General features: G+C 39.3%; 1 protein-coding gene across 1 annotated transcript; it reads right to left on the bottom strand.

The window, feature by feature from the left end:
* Positions 1-6,807: 6,807 nt before the first annotated feature.
* Positions 6,808-16,666, bottom strand: TYRP1 (tyrosinase-related protein 1). Its single transcript, XM_009876088.1, has 7 exons — positions 16,293-16,666; positions 13,186-13,508; positions 11,626-11,830; positions 10,540-10,707; positions 8,857-9,036; positions 7,383-7,529; positions 6,808-7,013 (listed from the first exon to the last, which is right to left on the bottom strand). The coding sequence occupies exons 1-7, from the start codon at positions 16,624-16,626 to the stop codon at positions 6,808-6,810; spliced, it is 1,563 nt and encodes a 520-aa protein (XP_009874390.1). The 5' UTR covers positions 16,627-16,666.
* Between the last annotated feature and the right edge of the window lie 3,185 nt (positions 16,667-19,851).

The raw sequence follows: 19,851 nt of genomic DNA on the forward strand, positions 1-19,851 counted from the left end.
ACCCTACACTTGGCTCTATTGAATTTCATACTGTTGGCCCAGGCCCATTGATCCAGTCTGTCTAGGTCTCCCTGTATAGCCTTTCTACCCTCCAGCACATCGACACTGCCACCCAGTTTGGTGTCATCTGCAAACTTGCTGAGGGTGCACTCAATCCCCTCATCAAGATCATTGATGAATATGTTAAACAGGAGCAGTCCCAGCACTTTGAATGTTTTCTTCCAGTACTGTCTGAGGGGTGATGACTAGTCACACTGAATTTTTGTATATTATTCTCTCTCTTGAAAGAACTAAATAAGGCGGATTCAGTCTTTGCAATTCTGCTAGTAAAGGGCTATATGGACTACAGCCCTCATATTTCTTTCAGTACTGTATCATCACCTCTCCTCTAGTTAATTCTCTTCTCAGGCCACAGATCCTGTTCTACATCCTAACTTTTCAGGTTTAGGCACATGGCATTGTATAAAAGGTTTCAGCATCAATATAATTCTCAAATAAAATATTTGAATTATCTTATCAAAGAAAGCTCCTAAGCTAGCTAGCGTGGTCTAACTTTAATAAATCTTTGCTGTATTTGATTCCAGTTGTATTTTCAGGGTTTGTTTGGAGACTGTTGTGCTACTGAGTCTAAAGGAATAAACTTGTAGTTGCACAAAACATTTTTACTCTCCCTTCCTGATAAAATATTATTGCTATCAATTGCATAATACTTCAGCTGACCTGATAAAATTATTCAAACTCTTTACGGATGTTTTTAGAGTTTCAGATGTCATTTTAAAGTTCTTGGATGGAAATTACCTGCTGTCTTGATGCAGATATATTGTTTAGTTTCTATCTTGTAAGGCAATTTCTGTCATTCCATAAGCCTTTAACTCTTGCTGTACAAGATCGGTGTAGTTCATCTTGCTGAAAATGGAGGTCGACTGTCACTGACGTAGAAAAATGTGTCTGGATTATACTAATCTTGACTCTGCATTTACTGCATTTTTGTTTATATAGTCAAAGAATCTTTTCAATATTTCCTTTCCAAGGTTAAGTGCAGCTTTGGCAGCACTCTTTTTACATCTAAAATTTCTGACCTCAGTTGCTTTTGTCTCTAGCATATTCTCAAAACCTCTGTTTGTTTAACATCATCTGAAGAGAATCTGAATTACTGCTACATTATTTGAATTCACTAGTTACTGTCTATTAATTTGCATTTTATAAGAGAAATAAGTTTCAAAAACCAAATTGTTAGACAGCTAAGAAGGCAAATAAACATAAAAAGTCAGTATTAACATCACTAGTTGGAGGGAACACATAGAAGACATGAAAATGGTTTTATTATTATTGTTGACAGAGTCACCACAAATTAGGTCAAAACAATAACAATACAACATTTTATTAGGCCAATAATTATTTGTGGAAAAAGGGTTTATCATCAACTACATCTGCGGATTTTTGTTCCCTTATTATCAATATTTATTCAGCAATCTCTAAATGCTACATAAATTACACAGTTCTAATTTGTGTGAGGGTTTCTGTCTGACAACACTTCAGAGATCTCTGCTCATATCCAAATCTGAAGCACCTTTCAGTTATTCCTTAGTGGTGCCAATCCTTTGCTACTTCCGTCAGTTCCTTTTAGCACAGTCATCAATTCAACATGAATTTAGCTCTATTTTCTCATAACTTCTAGCTATCCTCTACAGCTGCCCTATATGAATCAATCTTCATGAAAAGAACAGGGAGGAAAAGTCATGGGGAGAAGTAACATCACATACTTCATAGCTGCTGCACTTAGGACATCTCAGGATTTTTTCCCAGCTTTTCGCTTCTTATTTTCTCTTTGCCAATTCTGTTACCTAATCTTGCCTCCATGTAGCAAGTGAAAGCCTATAGTTACCACACACTCAATTTTCTGGTGTTTATTTATTTTTCTTTATTTTCTCGTATGATGGCAAACTGAGTGGACACTGGCTAGTTGCCAGGTGCCCACCAAAGCCTCTCTGTCTCTCCCCATTCTCATCTGGACAGAGGAGAGAAAATGTAATGAATGAATTGAGATGAAGGCAGGAAGACATCACCAATTACCACTCATCAATTACCATCATGGGGAAAACAGACTTGGCTTGGTGAAATTAGCTTAATTTATTACGAAGATGTCATGATTCAGGCTGACTGGGACAAAGAACCACGCGGTCTCCAGCTCACTCTTCCCCCCACCCCCGTTTCAACAGTGATGTGGAGGGAGACAGTTCAGCTAAAAAGGCTCAAGTGTTTGAGATTAAGGATAGAGGAGGTAGTAAACTACCATTTAAGATGATGGGTAAAGAACCAGAGCGAATTGGGGAGAAAAACAAGTTTAATTCACCACTGCTATTTACAAAGTAGGATAGTGAGAGGAATACATCAACAAATATGACCTGATCTTAAATACACTTTGCCCCCCTGCCCCCTCCCTCCTATCTCCCTGGCTAACTCCTCCCTCCCATCAGGGCAAAGGGGGCAGGGGGTGGGGGGTGCGGTCCATCTGGCCATTACTCACTGTCCACGGCAGCTCCTCCTTGAGGAATAGGGCTCCTCACAGTCTCTCCTTCCTGCTGTGAGGTGTCCACCTCACAGCAGGAAATCCTCTTCATCCTTGGGAGGTCCTCGGGGCCACAGATCACTTTAGGTGGGTCCCCCACTGATGCTTGGTCTCTCTCCCTTGTTGCCTGGGCCTCTGCATGTACTGATGTATCCTAAACATTCTCACCACCATTGATTCCCTCAGCTGTCAGAGAATCACCTTTCTGACATCTCAACCATCATAGGCTTCAGGGAAACGTTCTGCTCAGGCAGCCTTCTCCCTCTCCTTCTCTCGTGGGATTCTTCTCCCCTTCTTTCTTCTCAGGGTGACGTTCCTTTGTTCTCACTTATTGGCTTGGCCTTGACCAGAGGCAGGTCAAACTCCTACACTGGGGTGGGGGGAGGCTCTTTAAGTTTCTCATGAGTTTACTCCCACATTTTTTTATTTTATTTTTTTTTTACAAAAAATCCCCACCAGATTGAAACCCATGACATTCCACCCCTTGCCCCTGCAAATCGAACATTTCAGAGCCATAATTAAAATCCACATTAATGGCACAACTTCCAGAGCCTTCAGTCACATCAGCAGAATGACTTCACTACACCTAAACTAAAACGACGACCATCACAGCACTTAATGCAAATGGACCATTTAGAAATCCACCCCTCATTCTTTACCAGTTACACCAACACAAACTCCTGTATTCTGCTAACATCGCAAGCCTGATCTGTGGTTTTTGCCTGTCACCTATTACTTTTATCCTTATCTCATATTCCTTGAGCCCCATGTTGGTTGCCAAAAGATGTCGTGGTTCAAGCCGACTGACCGACTGACTGGCAGGCAAAGACAAAGGAACCACAGGGTCACTCACTCACTCGCTCTTCCCTTACTGGGAACAAGGAGGAAACCCCAAAAGGAGAAGTAGGTAGACCCTCATGGAATTGAGATAAGAACAGGGTGGAACACGAAAAAATAATAATAATGGGAAAAAAGGGAATAATAGTAACAACAATAGTGTTTAACTAGGTAACGTATAATGTGAGTAATGTGCAGTGTGGATATCTTGCCACCTTGAACCCAACGACCCAGCCCCTTCCCGGGTCTCCCGAGTTTTTCAGAGAGAGATAGACGGAGAAAGAAATCCCGGGCTGGCCAGCTGCCCCTATATAAGCTATGCATCATGGTATCGAATATCCCCCTGGCTAGGGGCTAGTTAGGTTCAGCAATCCAGCTGTGCCCCCCTCTCAGCTTCTAGCAAAAACTAACCCCATCTTAGCTAAACCCAGTACACAATCAAATCTGAGTAGGCCAATGAAAAATAAAGCCTAGTCTTCAAAAAAACTTGCCTTCAACCCTCCCTTCTTCCCAGGCTTACCTTCACTCCCACTGTCCTCTACCTCCACCCCACCCCTGAGTAGTATAGGGAAATGGGAATATTGGTCAGTTCATCACATGCTGTCTCTGCTGCTCCTTCCTCCTCAGAAGGAGGATTGCTCACAATCTTCCTCTGCTCCAACATGGACTCCTCCATGGGCTGCAGGTGGATATCTGCTTCACCGTGGACTGGGCTGCAGGGGTATGGCCTGCCTCACCACTGTCTTCATCATGGATTGACAGCAGAATCTCTGCTTTAGGGTGTGGAGCACTCCCTTCTCCTCCTTCTTCTTCACTTGATGCCTGCAGGTTATTTTTCTCACATATTCTCACTCCTCTCTCTGGCTGCAGTTGCTCTTGCAAATTAATATTTTCTATTTTCTTCAACATGTTATAAGAGAGGTGCTACCACTTTACTGCTGGGCTCAGATTTGGCCAGCAGCAGGTCCCTCTTGGAGCTGGCTGGCATTGCCTCTATTGAACACATGGGAAGCTTCTACCAGCATATCACAGAGTCACCTCAGTGGCACCCTCACTATCAATACCTCTCTATGCAAACCCGATACACCTGGCCATTTCAGATTTCAGAACTAAACCAGATTTTCCGTGTCAGATTAGTTCAGGAATAAGCACCTAGCAGATTCAGTGAATGGCAGGAACTTTTTCTCCATACCGACATAGTTCAGAGTACTGCAGATAGACCAGAGAAAGATGAGCTTATTAGATTTTATCAAGAATGGGACACACACAGAGGTCTCCTTAGTCCTTCTCTGACTAATTCCTGTGCTTGCTGTTCCTTTTCTTTTCAAAAAATCTAACTTGTTTATGTGTGGCAGGCAGGTCTTCTCATTCTCTGACTTGCAAGAGTTAACGGCCACCTCAAAACATGATGGTATGCTTTTGCTTTAGGGAATGAATAACTTTAATGGATAGCGTCCTCTTCACAAGATCTAATTTTGTCATGACATTTTCCTTCTGTTATCAAGCTTCTGTAGGCTTCTTTTCATCCACTGAAGGAGAAACACTTGACGAAGGATGCTCTGTTAGCTTTATTTTATAATTGAGTCAAATGAGTCACAGAGGTAAAAATATGCAAGCTAAGAACATTCAGCAGGTCAGTAGCAGAGCTAAGAATAAAATCCTGGTCTCTTGACCCCAATCCAAAGAACATTGGATCACCCTGCTTTAATCCATTGAAATCACTAAAGTGGATGACTTATTAAGTTGCTACTCAATACAAGCAAGAATGGCAGAAAAAGGCATTTAAGTTGAAAATCAAGCTGCTGCATGTGTACGTGAAATAGTGATTGGCAAGAATGTAAGTAAAACCAAGACCACAGCCCAAAAACCTTTGTCCAATTTACTTTTGTGCCATGGGTGCCACAGGTGAAAGTTTTCTTCCTAAAATATCAGTTATGTAAATTTTTGTTGTGGTCCAAGCCCCATGATTGGTAGAGCAGGTTAGGATGATAACCCATCGTCCACTTGCCTTGCCAAATGTACGTGTCTTCCTATTTACATCATTCTCAGTGTATAAACTACGTATTTTCTTTCAGCTGAGTAACTGTGCTTTGAGCACACCTGGTGCTGACTGAAACCACTGAGGTTAACACAGTTATTATGCAAAAGTATAATAACCTAATGTGTAGGAGAGCTGCCTCACAACAAAGAAGTTCAATTTAAATTACGTGCCATTTCTGTTTTAGCTGAGGCCAAACAAAGTAAAGAGACAAGAGACAGCTTCACTTCATAGTTTAGCAATTAGGGGTTGAGCACATGATGTGGAATCCGGTATTCTGAACCCAGGAATGTCTCTGCATGTCAGCAAATGATGGCTAAATTAAATTCAGTAAGACATCATAGGAAGATAAGCAAACAATTTATTGGTACTGTTGTGATGAGAGAGACGAGGTGAGGCTTGAAGCAGGATTCCTCAAGACCTACCTCAGGCTGTGAAGGCGGGTGTCAGTGTGTTGCTCTCCTACCGGCTCATGTTGAATAAATTAACAGTAGTTGCATATGGCTATTTTTCCAAGTCTGTTCTACAGCCTGATGACTAGGGCCTTCTCTCACAGTACATGAGATGTGGGTTTAAATTCCCACAGGAGAGTACTGAAGCCAGGTCTCTCATTGCTGGGGAGAATGCCCTGCCATGGGGAATGGGAGAGAAAAAGGGAGTGAGAGTGAAAAATCAAAATAAAACAAAGGCTGCTGGCAGCTGTCCTTTCAAATGGATGCCCCCTTTAGGCAGCTGCATTTGAACATAGAGCTGGAGTGTCCAAATGCTGCAGTGGCATCTCGTTAGTGTATCTCTTTTCACAGATCCACTCAAAAGCAGCAATGGTATTGAAACTATGTTCTGTGAACAAAGTTGAATTTCAAACACACTGTTCCCCTCAGAATTCCCTTGTAGCAGTTTGCCTGGCACATCAGCTATTTTGAAACACATTTCTGCTTGCCTAGCTGAGGTGTCCGTTTGTATTTTGGATTCTCCTTCTGTCCCCTTCTAGATTTGACCTTTTCACAAAAGTACCTCATAAAAGCATCCTGGGTATAAAGGCTAAGTGAAGTCAGATGACATTGCCTGTCAGTAAGTTGAATAAATTTTACCAAATATTGTAGAAATATACATGAAAGAGGCTTTCAAGTGAGCCCTGAAGACTTAGCAGAATTCTGTTAAAATCAACACAGACTTAACATTGCAAAGGTGGTACAAAAGTGACTTATTGATTACCTAGGTGTGATGAAAGGGAAAGTGAAGCCTGAAGCAAACATATCAAGATAGCTGACAGTTTATGCTCTTTATTTTAAAGCAGATGGAAGAACCATTTATAAAATACAGCAAAATAAACAGTTTCAGTCAGATGCAAAAGAATGTTATTTCAAACAACAGACTGGCTTGGTGTCGGTATGCCATCATAATCATCTGAGTAGTGCTGATACTGGTCAGTAAGCAGAGGCTGATGCAACTCATCCTTATTTTTCTTGACACGTACAATACATGCAGCAGCAGCAAAGATAATTGCAACAAGAACCAGTGCAGTCACTATCGCGATAGTTATCATCTCTGTGACACGGAGAGCCCGACCTACGGGAAGGAAAGTAAAAAGAGAAGTTATTAAAATAAATGTCAAGTATATGGATAAATATCAGAGGAACAGATCAAAGCTTGCTATCTGTCATTATTCAATGTTCATTAAATAGACTAGTTTAAATTTTGGTTGATAATATTTGCTCCAAAATGTGAGAAAATTTCAGTGTCTCCTGTTATTCTCTGTACTAAATCCCAAACACAGCCTATTTGGAAAACCAGGCAAGAAAAGAGAAACAGACCTCTACGAAAACATCAAATATTCTTTGTGAAATTTAAATGAACTTTGTTATATGATATATAAACTTAAAGGGAGGAAGACATGATGAGGAAAAAAAGAGGAAGCATGTAGGTTAGATAGTTTACCTGGCCACTCAACTTCGTAGCTGTATCCCAGGTTTTCTGGTGCGGTAACAAACATTTCATTATTGGTAACTGGAGGCCAGAAAGGCACCATATTATACTGTCGATTATGTCCAATAGGGGCATTCTCCAGTGGAAACGTGGAGATATCTAAATTTGAAAGTCAAATCATACTTCTGTAAATAAAATCGAAATATTTGCACTCCTTTTTTTTTTCCTATCAGTTACTCAGGGTTTTGAGTACTTCAATATTTTTCTTCCTAAAGTAAGCTAATCTAGAAGGATTGATTTTCCAGTGTGACAGATCCAGAAGAGAGGGCTCTGCTCTGTTCAAAAGCAAGACCAGTAATAATATCATTCCTTTTTAACAGAAACCACTAGTAGAGTTCTGCCTGTGTTGGGATTTTAATTTCTTCTAGCATGGAAAAGGAGAAGTATGTATACATGCAGTACTCAGAAAATCTCTTTGCTACAATCTGGCTTTGTCTAATTGTTACAGTGATGAAGAGCTCTCTCACATAGTTCAGTACTGCAGCTGATACAAACTCCAGTGGGGTTTTTTTTGCAATGTTATGGTAAATCAGGAGAAAGTCAGCTGAAACAAACACACACACAAAAAATCCAAATTGGTACGATTATGCAAAAGTTCATGGTAGGTCATGTAAGTGCCACAAAGGCATAAAATTGCTCTCTGATATTTGAAAAATATATGAGGCAGGTTGTGGAAGTTGCACAAGAAGTCTTAGTTGTGCAACAGCAGCTGTCTTCTGTAGAAGAGGAAAGAGATAGCTAGTTTGTTCAAAGAGGAATACAGTCACTGCTTTCTACACACTAATGCACAGACGTTGGGATTACACAGTATTCTCTCGTCAGCTCACTGAGGCCAATCTCCTTTTTTCTTTCTTTATTGTTCTTTATTGTTTTTTACTTCCTTGCAGTTCCTTCCTTCTGTCCTTCGTCTCTCTCCTCCACTTGCCCCTTTTTTCCTTTTCCTTTGTCTTTTGGGAGTTAAAGAAGCAAGGGCACCAACAGTGACCATCCTTTGAAAGCATATGGAAATGGTTACGGAACGATGGTAGTAAATCACAAAAATTGTCAAAATGAATTGGGAGGGTGTGCATGGCATCTGATCTTGTTTAACAAGAGAAAACACAGATATATACTCAACACAATGACAGAATGTCCATGAATTATTTGGACCTTTCATGGTTACTCTGTCTTTGCTCTACCGAGAGAAAGTGTTTGCACATTTTGTTTTCCTGGTATCTCTGGCCAAGTCCCGTCACAGGCAGTGACTTGAAAATGGATGTTAGCGGGGTGAGGAAGAGAGCTTGCTTGTTGTTAAATGTACTGTTAAAACTTCAGTCCTGTCTCCTAAGCTTAGGGGCATCTTCTGTCCCACAAGAAGCAGCTGAGCTTCTGTGACTACAAAGACTGACAGCCACCCACCTCACCTTTGTCCATGAGCATATCTTACCTGCAGAATACCTTCTCAGCCACTCATCAAAAACAGCATCTGTAAAGGTATGCAGGAGGACAAAAATGGGATCATTTGGTGATAAATGAGTTTGTCCTCCTGTCCCATTCAAAAATAGATGAGCCAAGTTGTGAAGACTTCGAACTGCTGGATCATATTTCCCTGAAGGATCACTGTACCCTGAATATGCAAAAAATAAGAACACAAAAAATCCCAGTAAAGATTTTGTTTGGAAGCTGCAGTCCCATCTGGATATTTTTTTCTCTGAAAGCCTGTCATGTTGCCTTGCTTAACATAAATGAGTAGCTAATTCTCATCCTACTGGCATTTGAGAAATGTCCCTGGTATGCATAACTGTCAGATTAAAATAGACTTTACAAAGGAATACTGAGAATGTAGAGTGCAAGGCTGCTGGGATCTAATGCAAAAATGGACTAAATAAGCTACATCATGGCATGAAAATAAAGGTATATGTTTGGGACCTACATATCTTTCAGCATAACTGAAACAGTTGCATGTGTTTTCTAACTGCTGGCTTAGTGTGTGTGCATTGCCACCAATCCTGATGATCCAGCTGTTATGTTTCCACATGTCATTGCCATACTTACTGTGAACACATCTCAGAAAGCTTCACATGCTCATTCTTTTTCAGTGAAGACACCCTGCATAACTCTTAGTGCCCAATACCTCCTAATCTTCATGTTGGATGGCAGAATCTGAAGTATCATGAACACTTCTCTGTTATCAAGCTTTGGCCAAACTGTCCAGAGTGGGGCTATACAGTTAATTGTCTAAAGCCAGGTTTAAATAGCTAGATATTGATTGCCCATTGATCAAACTTGGTAAGCATCCAAAACTTTCTTATATACTTTAAAAGTTGGTGCAGATTCTTGGTTTTGTTCTCTCCTCTTCAAAAGAGCCAGAAGATCTGCAGGAAGTCTGGCAGGGATCTGAACTATCACTTGCAATTATTTTCTCATGAAGCCTAGTCTTACCTGTTAAAAACTCTGGATTGTTAAAGTGCAGAAGCAGTTGGTAGTATACTGCCTGAAGAGCATGAATCAAATCTTTAGCTGGTTTATGTGTTGGTGTGTGTGTATTCAAATGCCAGTGACTGAAGATATCATTTTGGATATGTAGAGCTTAGAGAAGAACAGAGTTATATGGCCCAGAGAGAGAAAGGGCCAACATGTTTAGCAGTAAATCATGTATCCAGACATCAATTGCTACTTCAAAACCATCTCATGAAGTACTACTAAGGCTTACAAGTTCCTCTGTTTTCTTTTGTTGGTTTTAATTCAGATACAAGAGTAACTGCTCTGAGCACTCCTTTGCCTCATTTAAGAATGCAGCTGCATCAACCCTCGGGCGAGGGCTGTCTGTCTTCAGCAACAGCAACTCTTTACTGGGTTGCAAGGACCTGATGTCAGCTGGTGTTCTCTTAGTATGCCAGTGACAGACTTCTGAGGCTTTAACACATTTAAAGAACTGACATAAGCCATAAAGTAATTTACTCAAAGCTTATTTCCATTTAATACTAAGCTAATACTTAATATTAAGAACAATGTGTCCCTAGTGTCCCACAGACTGTCGCCAAAATTATACTTCCAACAGGAAAAACAGCAAGCCTGCTCCTTTGATCTATTTAGAGTTGTTCCAGGTCATTTTATTTGCCATGTTTACCTTCCACTGTGTTACGGAAACTGTCTGTTGAATTGGAATAGAAAGGAGGAGTGTCAAATACACCAACTTCCAAACACAGAGCAACATCCTCAGGCTCTGGAAGACGCTGTACCATAGGCCGAGCAACATTTCCTGCAGGATTTCTTCGGATAGGACCTCCCTCAGTGCCTGGGGATGGAGAGAAGACAGAAAACCATTCTGATGTAAGACAGTAGCATCCTTCTAATGACTGAACTATGGGGAAAAAAATCCCTTATAAGTGAGCCTTAAACTAAATGAATGGGTAAATTCATCACATCATGCAAATAATCTGAATCTTCATGGGGTCCTGTGTGCTGGAGCCTTTGTATCAGGATTTTAAAACACACCTAAAAGCCTCTTATTGAAGTTTTTGGTTCTGTAAGTGCTGTTGGAAATCTTTCTACATTTTTTCAGTATGATTTCTTGATGGGATGTGCGACAGAAGTTTTGAGGATGTCCTGTTCGGATAGCTGGAGAAAGGACTACTGTTGATTTTGTAGGTGACTGGTATTGTGATTTTTCCCTATTTCCCCCCCTATTTCAGTGAATATGCCAAGTCGTGGCTTGAAGCTGATTAATATACAAGATTCTTGCTGGGAATTTTTAGCTCTTGTAGCTGAGGTGGATGTTTTAGGATTCAATATTATTCACATGCAAAACAGTCTCCACATAGTTAACACAGGAATTTGTTAGATGTTCTCCCTTCAGGAGCAAATGTCATGAACGTGTTAAGTGAAGCAGTCAGAAGAAAACTTAATTTTCAGTTGAAAAATTACACTGCCAGATTTAATTATTTATGGCACAGGAGATGAACAGATACTGCATAAGAAGAGGAGTCAAAGCATTCAGCTCTTCCTCTTCTACAAGTTCCTGAACAAATTTTGAGCTGCTTGGTGCCTCAGTGAAAGACAGTTGATAAGTAAGTATTGTCTGAGAAGATTGATGAAACATAGATTAAGAATATTCAAGAAACACTTCAGGAGTTTTGGGCTTGGAAAGCCATTGCAATGTAAAGTATTATTAAAAAGATTTTGTCTCCAAATATCTGCCAGCAATCATACTTACTGTTACAGATGGTTCCCAAAGTTTCGTAGTCATTTACATCTTCACACAGCACTCGCCACTGAGAGAAGATTGAGTTCTGGCTGATAAGAGAGACATCGAAATTGCTTCTAGCTCCCATCAAGTCATCTGAGCAGATATCACAGGTGTTTTGTCCAGTTGCAAAGTTCCAGTAGGGCAGTCCAAAACTAGGGTCCTGCAGCATGTTCTAAACCACATAAATGTGATGTTAATACATGTGTGCCCCAGACAGCTGTAATACTCACTGCTAGAGGGCTGTTGACAAAACAGTTAACTGCACCTTAGTAACAGAGTCCTGCCTCATGGAGGAGAGGAAATCTATGAAAAACCTACGAAACCTATGTAAAAACTTTTGGTATTTTTTCACATTGATGACTGTTCAGCAGAACAGATATCTGGACTATTGAATTAAATCACAGATCTCCCTCATTCATAAAAGAGTACCTCCTCCATGAAACCATACTGTGATTAGTAAGAAAGATCACTTAATACTGATAACCCGTTCTTCCAAATGTTTGTAATGGCCTGCCGACAACAGCAGTGTTTGTAGCACACAGAGTAGCTAAGCCAACTGGGGAATGACTGAGTAGAAAGAGAAGTAAGGAAAAGGGGTACCAACCCTCAAAATTGACATTGGTTGTTTCTCGTACAGGCTGGATTTGACAGTTCTGGACTGTGTCCTGGCTTTCTTAATTTTATACCAGGATGTATTGGCCAGTTAAATTAGCATAATTAATGATCAAGTTTACTAACATAAACAGTAATAGATATTAAATCACCAAGAGCTAGAACTCCTCAGGTCTTCCACATAGTGAAATGACATTGATGTCAAATGTCAGTTTTTGAAGGGATTTTGTGCCTCAGCCTGAGGCAGAGCCATTGAAGCTAGTGAAAACACTTGAAGTGATTGCAAAGACTATTTAACCCTGATCTTGAAAACTAAATTATCTCTTTTTAAAAAGGATGATGGTCCACAAAATAGTATATTCCTGTTCTGGATAGGTCTGCACAAGTAAAGGAAAAAAAAAGAATTGATGATTTATGTAAAAAAGTATAACAAACCACTAATTTCTCTAACCATTTTTACTAATTTTACAAATAAAATATGATTCTGAATCCCCAGGCCATCTCCATAATACTTTTCTTTAGAATTTCTGCTGCTATTATTAGCCTAACTGAATCAATAATCAGTACCTTGGTATTAAGAATAACATTGGTAGTAACCTGTTGATCCAATAAAATGCCTTCTAGAAATATATCCAGAATTTACATCTATTTTGAGAGAAGATTTTTATATAACTTTTAAGTTTTCCATTATACTGACGGAAATATTATTTTTAGCATCTCTATAACAATGATGGGCTAAAATCTAAATAAATTCTATAAAGTTTAGTATACCTAATGAGTTATTGAAATTGAAGCAGAATTATTTCCACATATTGAAAGAACTGCTATCATTTTTGCCTGTTGGAATGTGGGGAAAAAATCATTAACTGTACAAATTATGGCATGAACATGACTCAACATTAACAGAAACTTTACCTGCATGTCTCTTTCAAGCTGCAGTAGATGGTACCTATGCCATGTAACAAAAGCTGGTCCCTCATGAGAGAAATCAACTCCTCCAAAACTCTGCTGCCCTGCACCAAGGAAAGTCTTTCTGACAGAATAATAATGAGACCACACAAAGTAGTTATAAATGGAGATATTCTCGAACTGTGGTGTGTTGCCGTCTGGTCCAAATATTTCCTCACGTCTTCGTGTGGCAATCACAATGTCAGGATGGATTGTCACCTTAGCTTGGTGTAAGGCATTCACAAAACGCCTCCTTTCTTCTGCACTCAGATCCAGGAGATTCCTCCTGACTGTGAGGATACAGAAGGAGCAAGTTACCAGAGAAATAGACACTCAGGTCTGATGTCACAGGACTAGTTTATTTTGCTCCTAGTAATTCTGGACATGCCCCGTTTTCTTCAAGCATTCATTTTTTTTTTTTTTTATTGGAGCAATTCAAAGAGGACTTGAGCATAAATAGAAAACGTTATTTATTATGAGAAAGGTTGAACTGAATACAAATAAAGCCCCAAACTATATAGTTTTAGTGCTTTTAGAAGTACTGTTGCAAATTATCCTTCATCCTGTCAGAGAAATGACAAAAGACAGTTCCTCATCACACAAACCTATCAAAACTCTGTCCAACATACGTAAAGTATCCTGCAGTAATATTTTACAAGAAAAGAATACTATATAGCAATTAATAAGTTAGAAAATCTACTGCTTGAAAATTTTGTGAAGAAATACATTGTTAATGCCTGAACCTTGGTAGGAAAAATGGCAGAATCACCAGAGAGTTGTGAATTGTGAATTTCATCTACATCTCTCTTTAATTACATTATCTGCTATTATTAACAACAGCCATAAATTAGTCCTTTTTAGCATTATATCTCAAAAACATTTAGAAATATCATTATTCACAGAGACAGTGGAACAAGGAAGAAAATTGATTTGTTGAAATACCAGTATATCATTAAGAAGAACAGAGTCCACATCACCTCTGTCCAACTCAAGTGCTCTTTTACCTGGACTGAGAAGATTTCAGGCTTAATTTAGACTAAGACACAGGTGGAAGTCCTCACAACTGTTCTTCAACATGCACATAATTTCATTATAAAAATACTTTAAAATCCATAATTGTCCAAATGAATGATAAACTATGTTGATATGAGAAACAACAGGTCTTCAGCATGAATATATATGAAGAATAATAGTGAATTACATTTCACTACGTAAAGCTGATTCAGTGGGGGGTATTTCGGCTTCATTGAAGTTTGTATAAATACTTTTATGCAGCAAGCATTTAATCTAGAATACGTTTATGCAGCAAGCATTTCATCTAAGGAACTCTGCATCCTGAAATATGCTTTTTGTGTTTTGCAGTACTGAACTGATATGCTAGTCCTGGTTACTGAAAGTTATTTTGTTGCTGATTTTACATATTGCACTAAAAATAACCATCAAATTTTGATTTGCACAGACCTCTTAACCTTTTCATTCTTTCAAAATATGTGCCTGAACCACAATAAGAGATCAGGACTATTATTAAAGTTAGGCATGAATTTAAAAGACATGAAGGCACCAAACTGCATTTTACATCTATTTGACATGGATACGTCAACAGTAATCCAATAATTATTTCTGAAGTGTAAACAACTGGGAACAGCTCTATGGATGCACAAAAGAGGTGATGTCCATGTAGAAACTTAAAGCATAATAAGAAGCTAATTTCCCCTACTTAATGTCATGTTGTCATGCATGATAAATCTGATTTGCTTAGCATTTTCCTGAACAGTAAAAAATTTAATAAGTGAGAAAAGTAAAAAGTGCTCTTCTATACCCTAGAAAATTAGCTAAAGCTGCTTTTTTTGCCTATCTCCAGATTTAGTGTGCTAAGTGTGTATATATTAACATTTATTTCTTGGCTATTTTTCAGCATTGTCATAATTTTTAATGAGAATAGGCCAAAGAATGAGAGGGTGCAACCTGGCTTAGCAGATCCAGTCACAGTTTCTTCCTCTTTTCCCCTTTCTAATTTGCTTCCTGAAGCTCAGAGGGTGAATAAAATCCTAAGATATTTTTCACAGCACTCAGTAAGTTGTTCTTAAGAAATCTTGTTAAGATTTTGAATTGGTAAGCACTGCTTTGTTAACCCTTGCTGGAATCTGCCCTCACATTCATGGAAGGCTTCCTATCTGGTGAAAATAATGGCAGTGCTGATTTCTGTTTCTGCAAAATGCTGCACATTTGTGCTAGACACCTGTTTGTTAACAGAAACCAACATTCATTTGTGGGATTATGGATTTTAAAGGATTTCAATAACACCTTTAAACATTTTAATAAAAACTGATAGAAAACTGAAATCCTGTTCATTCATGTGATTTTTACTTAAGACCAAGGCTCTGTCCCTAGGCCTGATTATCTTTTTCAATTTGTCTACTATACTCAATGTTTTTTTCGAGTCCCACAAGTATTTCATAACTGCTTTAAAAAAAATTAGACATCTATTTACTGACATTGAAACTCGAGAACTCTCAGAAAGGCCTGACAGTCACTGTGTTGATTCATCTGAAGAGCTCACAGTCATGAGTTAAAGATTTTAAGGACATTGACAGCAACTACATAAGTTAATATTTATGAGGCTAGGTATATAGTTTAGAAGTGTATTAGAGATTTTGATTCAAAAGAGCTGTTGTCACACTTAAAGTAGTCACAAGGTATTAAACATGATGTCTAGACATGTGTTATTCCCAGATATACAAATATACATACATGCCTATATACATTTTTTTACTCTTAAATAATTCTCAGTAAGACTTTTTTTTCAGATCTAGATGTTCTCTTCTTTAGTTGACTTGGTCCTAATCTTACACTGACTACAGGCTTGCTTTCTTCGTTTTATTGGGTAGTAAATGTAGGTGCCTGGTACACAAGCTGAACAACTTACTTAGTGACTGCCCTAATAACCCCTATGGCAACATACATTCATTAAACAAATATAAGGGGTATTTTCTATTTCAAAGCAAAAAATCAGTATATTTAGAAGTAAGCACTGCCAACAGACAATTTTCATGCCATATTTCTCATGCTCTTACCTATATTGATTTGTTGGCTGCAGGTAGGTCCAGTCCAGCCAGGGCGACACGACCCACAATTGTAACCAGAGAAGTTACCATTGCACCGGCAGGTTTGGTTGAAGAAGCGTATTGGCCATTGCTCACGGTCATCTCGGCCATCGTGGATGTACTGTGGGCCGTGGGGTCGTGAATCGACAGTCACCTGTACGCACCGGCCCCTTCCTGTGGACACGCCACACCGGTCAGTACCTGGGCCAAACACAGGGAAATAGTCTGGGCAACACATGCCACTCCTCAGGGACTCGACGGTAGCACACTGGCGAGGAAACTGAGCTCCGGCTTGGCCAAGCATGCTAAGGAGAGGTGGCAGGGAAAGGAGCAGCAGCACGGGGAGCTGCTGCATGACGGCAGATCCCACAGAGCCGGCTCCGTCCGAGGGCCAGCTATCCACACACGCTGACTTCTCTTCTGCGATGGGACACCCAGCTCACACTAAAAAGAGAGAGAGAGAGAGAGAGGGGGAGAGAGAGGAGAATAAAAACAAGTGATACAAACCTCTAGGCTACCCTTTCTACCCCAGAAAATGCCTCCTAACCCTGCCCTTCAATAGTCTAACTGTAAAAGTTAACAACTCTGACTATAGACGCTAACATTCTCTGATTATCTGCACAAAAGATGGTAACTACCCAGAGCTATATTTGCTTATTGACTTCTAAGTGCTTCCCAGATGTTCCTTCACATTGTATGTCTGCCAGGCAGACTTACCTCGCTACCACAAAGTGCTAATACTTGTCTAAGGTACCAGTTTTCAAATGCATTTTTTCACTCCCCCCTCCCCCGGCCCCGTTCAAGACCTTCTTTTCTGCATTTAACTAGTGTATTTTGTTCTTTACTGGGCAGTTCCCCTCTGTGCTCCCTTGCTGTTCTCTAATGGCAGCTCTATTGAAAGTGAAGCTGCAATGCTTCATGCATGGTACCTATTCCCTCTTTCTGGTACCTCTCCTCTGCTGAGATCCTGTTCTATCTCTGCACGTCCTAAGGCTGTGTCTGCTTACTAATCCTTCTTCTACCAACACAGTATGGCTTGGCCTAACCCTCCTTCTTCTATTAATCCCCTTTCTACTTCACTGCATTTCCCTGGATTTTAAGTACTTGAACAGCACATGATTTCTTTCATGCTTATCTCCTTGTGATTTTACAAGTTTTAGCAAAGGTCAGAGACAAATACTTGAATTCAAAACAGAATAACTGTGAAGGTTTGCTTTTTTTTTTTTAATTACTTGCAAAGAAAGGCTCACTTGAAAAAAAAGAACACTGGGGAAATTCACATTTAACAGACATTTAAAAAAATAAAATTCTTCAAATGGCACTTTCAAGATCAGGCCACAGTAAGTGACAAAGATATGCTCCAAACTTAAGCTTACAGCTGTCACTTTATTTATTTTGATAATCAAATAAAAAGAAAATTATTATATTGGAGCATGCTGAAATGATAAAAACTCACCAGGTGCTACGAAGGGTAATGAAAAAAAGAAATAGAGAAATAGTCTCTGAAATGAACAAAATATTTGTTTCTCTATTCTTTTAAAGGACAATTTCCACTGAGCAAAGCTGGCATTATTCAAACTCTTACTCTCTGCTCTATCAATACAGATGTCTTTCAATGGGATGAGGATATCGTGTCAAGGAACATCTTAACTGGCACCAAGACAACGCATTAACAAGTTCTCTGGGAAAAGGTTCATTCACACTGTAACTAACGTTGAGCATAAAATGTATTACCTACTCCTTTGATTTCTCTATATGCAAGCCAAAATATGAAAGTGCACCCAGTTCTGGAAAGACACAAAACTAGATTTTTTTGTGTGTTTATTCTTGACAATACGCCATGGACCACAACAGTGATCTTTGCCATTTGTTGCATTTATAACCAAACATGCTATAGCTTACTTCACTTATCTATATCTTTAATTTGTTGTCCATTTGTGGACAGGAATACGTGGGGCAGTACTTAAAACGCTTTCCTTTTCTGGCTTTCATTTTATTCACTATCTGAGCCTATTATCTCTTTCATACTATTTTATTCTCTACCTTGCTTCTCTCCAAGCCTAAACATTTTCTCTTTGAACATGTTGATTGGGACACATGTGACACAAATTCATAGTTATCACATCAGAAGGTAAAATAGGGATAGTGAAAAAACTCTTGAGATTTTGTCTGAAAAGAACTCTCAGCTCAAAGAAGTAGCTCCCATGCTGCAAAGAAGCAGCATACAGGTTTTAGCTATGAATATTTAGCAAATACGGCAAATTCATAATGAGCTTAGAAAGGATAAATCCTGCTCCTTAGACAAAGCCCAAGTGAAAAAGAACAAACAGATACACTGACTGGGGTTGCCTGGCATCATAAAACTTTATCTTATAGCAATGTACATGATATAGACCTTTTGTAAGACTTCTATATTGCCAGCACCTATGAATTTTGTTCAGCAGACTACTAGAGCTACACAGCTGAGGATCGTTTCCCATCTTTGCCCCTAGATGTTCCTTTGAGTTTCCTTCTGGAAATCTTGCTGAACAGTTTTGTGGTATGCAATCCCTTTTATAATCTGTATTTTGATTTTCTTCCCCCTAGGGACTTCTGTTCCCCTGCTGTGCCTGGAAAGATTTGGCTTTGGAGATTATCCAAATGCACCACATCAGTATTTCTGTGTCTCTGTGCAGAAATTCCCTGTCTAAATAAGCAGGGTAATCAAGAAAAACTCCTTGTATGAATCCCTAGCCCACTAATTGCCTGCGTGGACTAAAAGCCCTGCAAAGAGAGATAGTTAATGGCTAGACATTTGCATGGAGTTTGAACAGTTTTCCTTGTGTAAACATTAGTTCTTGATGCTGAGAATACGTCTCTGCAAAGCCACACAAGATTTAGGTGTGGCCTATAGCCTAACCTGCTGCAGACTCTTACGAAGATGTAGCCAAGTTCTATTTGTGCTTGGTGGAGATGGAAGTGGATACGTTGGTTCCGTCTCACCTCATGCCATTAGCTGTACAGTCAACCATTAGTTCTGTGGGAGGTACCCTATGGTATTTACTGAGTGCCGAAGATTTACAAATTCTTTAAACTATGATGTACTTTGAAAACTACCATAGTTCACTAAGATTTTTATTCCCCAATCTCAAGACAAACAAATCCCTAGAAAAATAAGATTTGTCCACTTTGCCTAAGTTTCATAGGAAGTAGTTCAGTGTTATCACTGTTATTACCTGTGGTGTTATGACACTACACTTCAAGTGTTTGCGAACTGAATATTGGAGTGGTCAAGTGGATGAATTTGGTAACGGACAAATGAGCATCTGAAATGAAGGTACAACTGTGGTAACCTTCATCTTCACGGACAGCCTTCTGAAGGCTTGGAAACCAACAGCTTAATCTTCAACCGGTATAAATTGACCTATGATTTACATCACCTGTGCATCTTGGCTAGGTGTTAAATGCCTTAGCTTCTTTTTGTTAGTTTTTAGTGTTGTTTTTTTTCCTTTTTCATTTTAAGTAACATCATTAGTTAATATTTTCACAA

The sequence above is a fragment of the Apaloderma vittatum genome, unplaced genomic scaffold, assembly GCF_000703405.1.
Source record: "Apaloderma vittatum isolate BGI_N311 unplaced genomic scaffold, ASM70340v1 scaffold28399, whole genome shotgun sequence".
NCBI classification, from domain to species: Eukaryota; Metazoa; Chordata; class Aves; order Trogoniformes; family Trogonidae; genus Apaloderma; species Apaloderma vittatum.

Bases quoted from the DNA above. Each gene is read 5' to 3' on its own strand.
- TYRP1 (XM_009876088.1), bottom strand. From the start codon at position 16,626: ATGCTTGGCCAAGCCGGAGCTCAGTTTCCTCGCCAGTGTGCTACCGTC. The intron at 10,708-11,625 runs GTAAGTATGATT...CTCCATCCCCAG, and splicing joins TTTGGGAACCATCTGTAACA to GCACTGAGGGAGGTCCTATC. The intron at 9,037-10,539 runs GTAAACATGGCA...TTGCATATTCAG, and splicing joins TTTCCGTAACACAGTGGAAG to GGTACAGTGATCCTTCAGGG.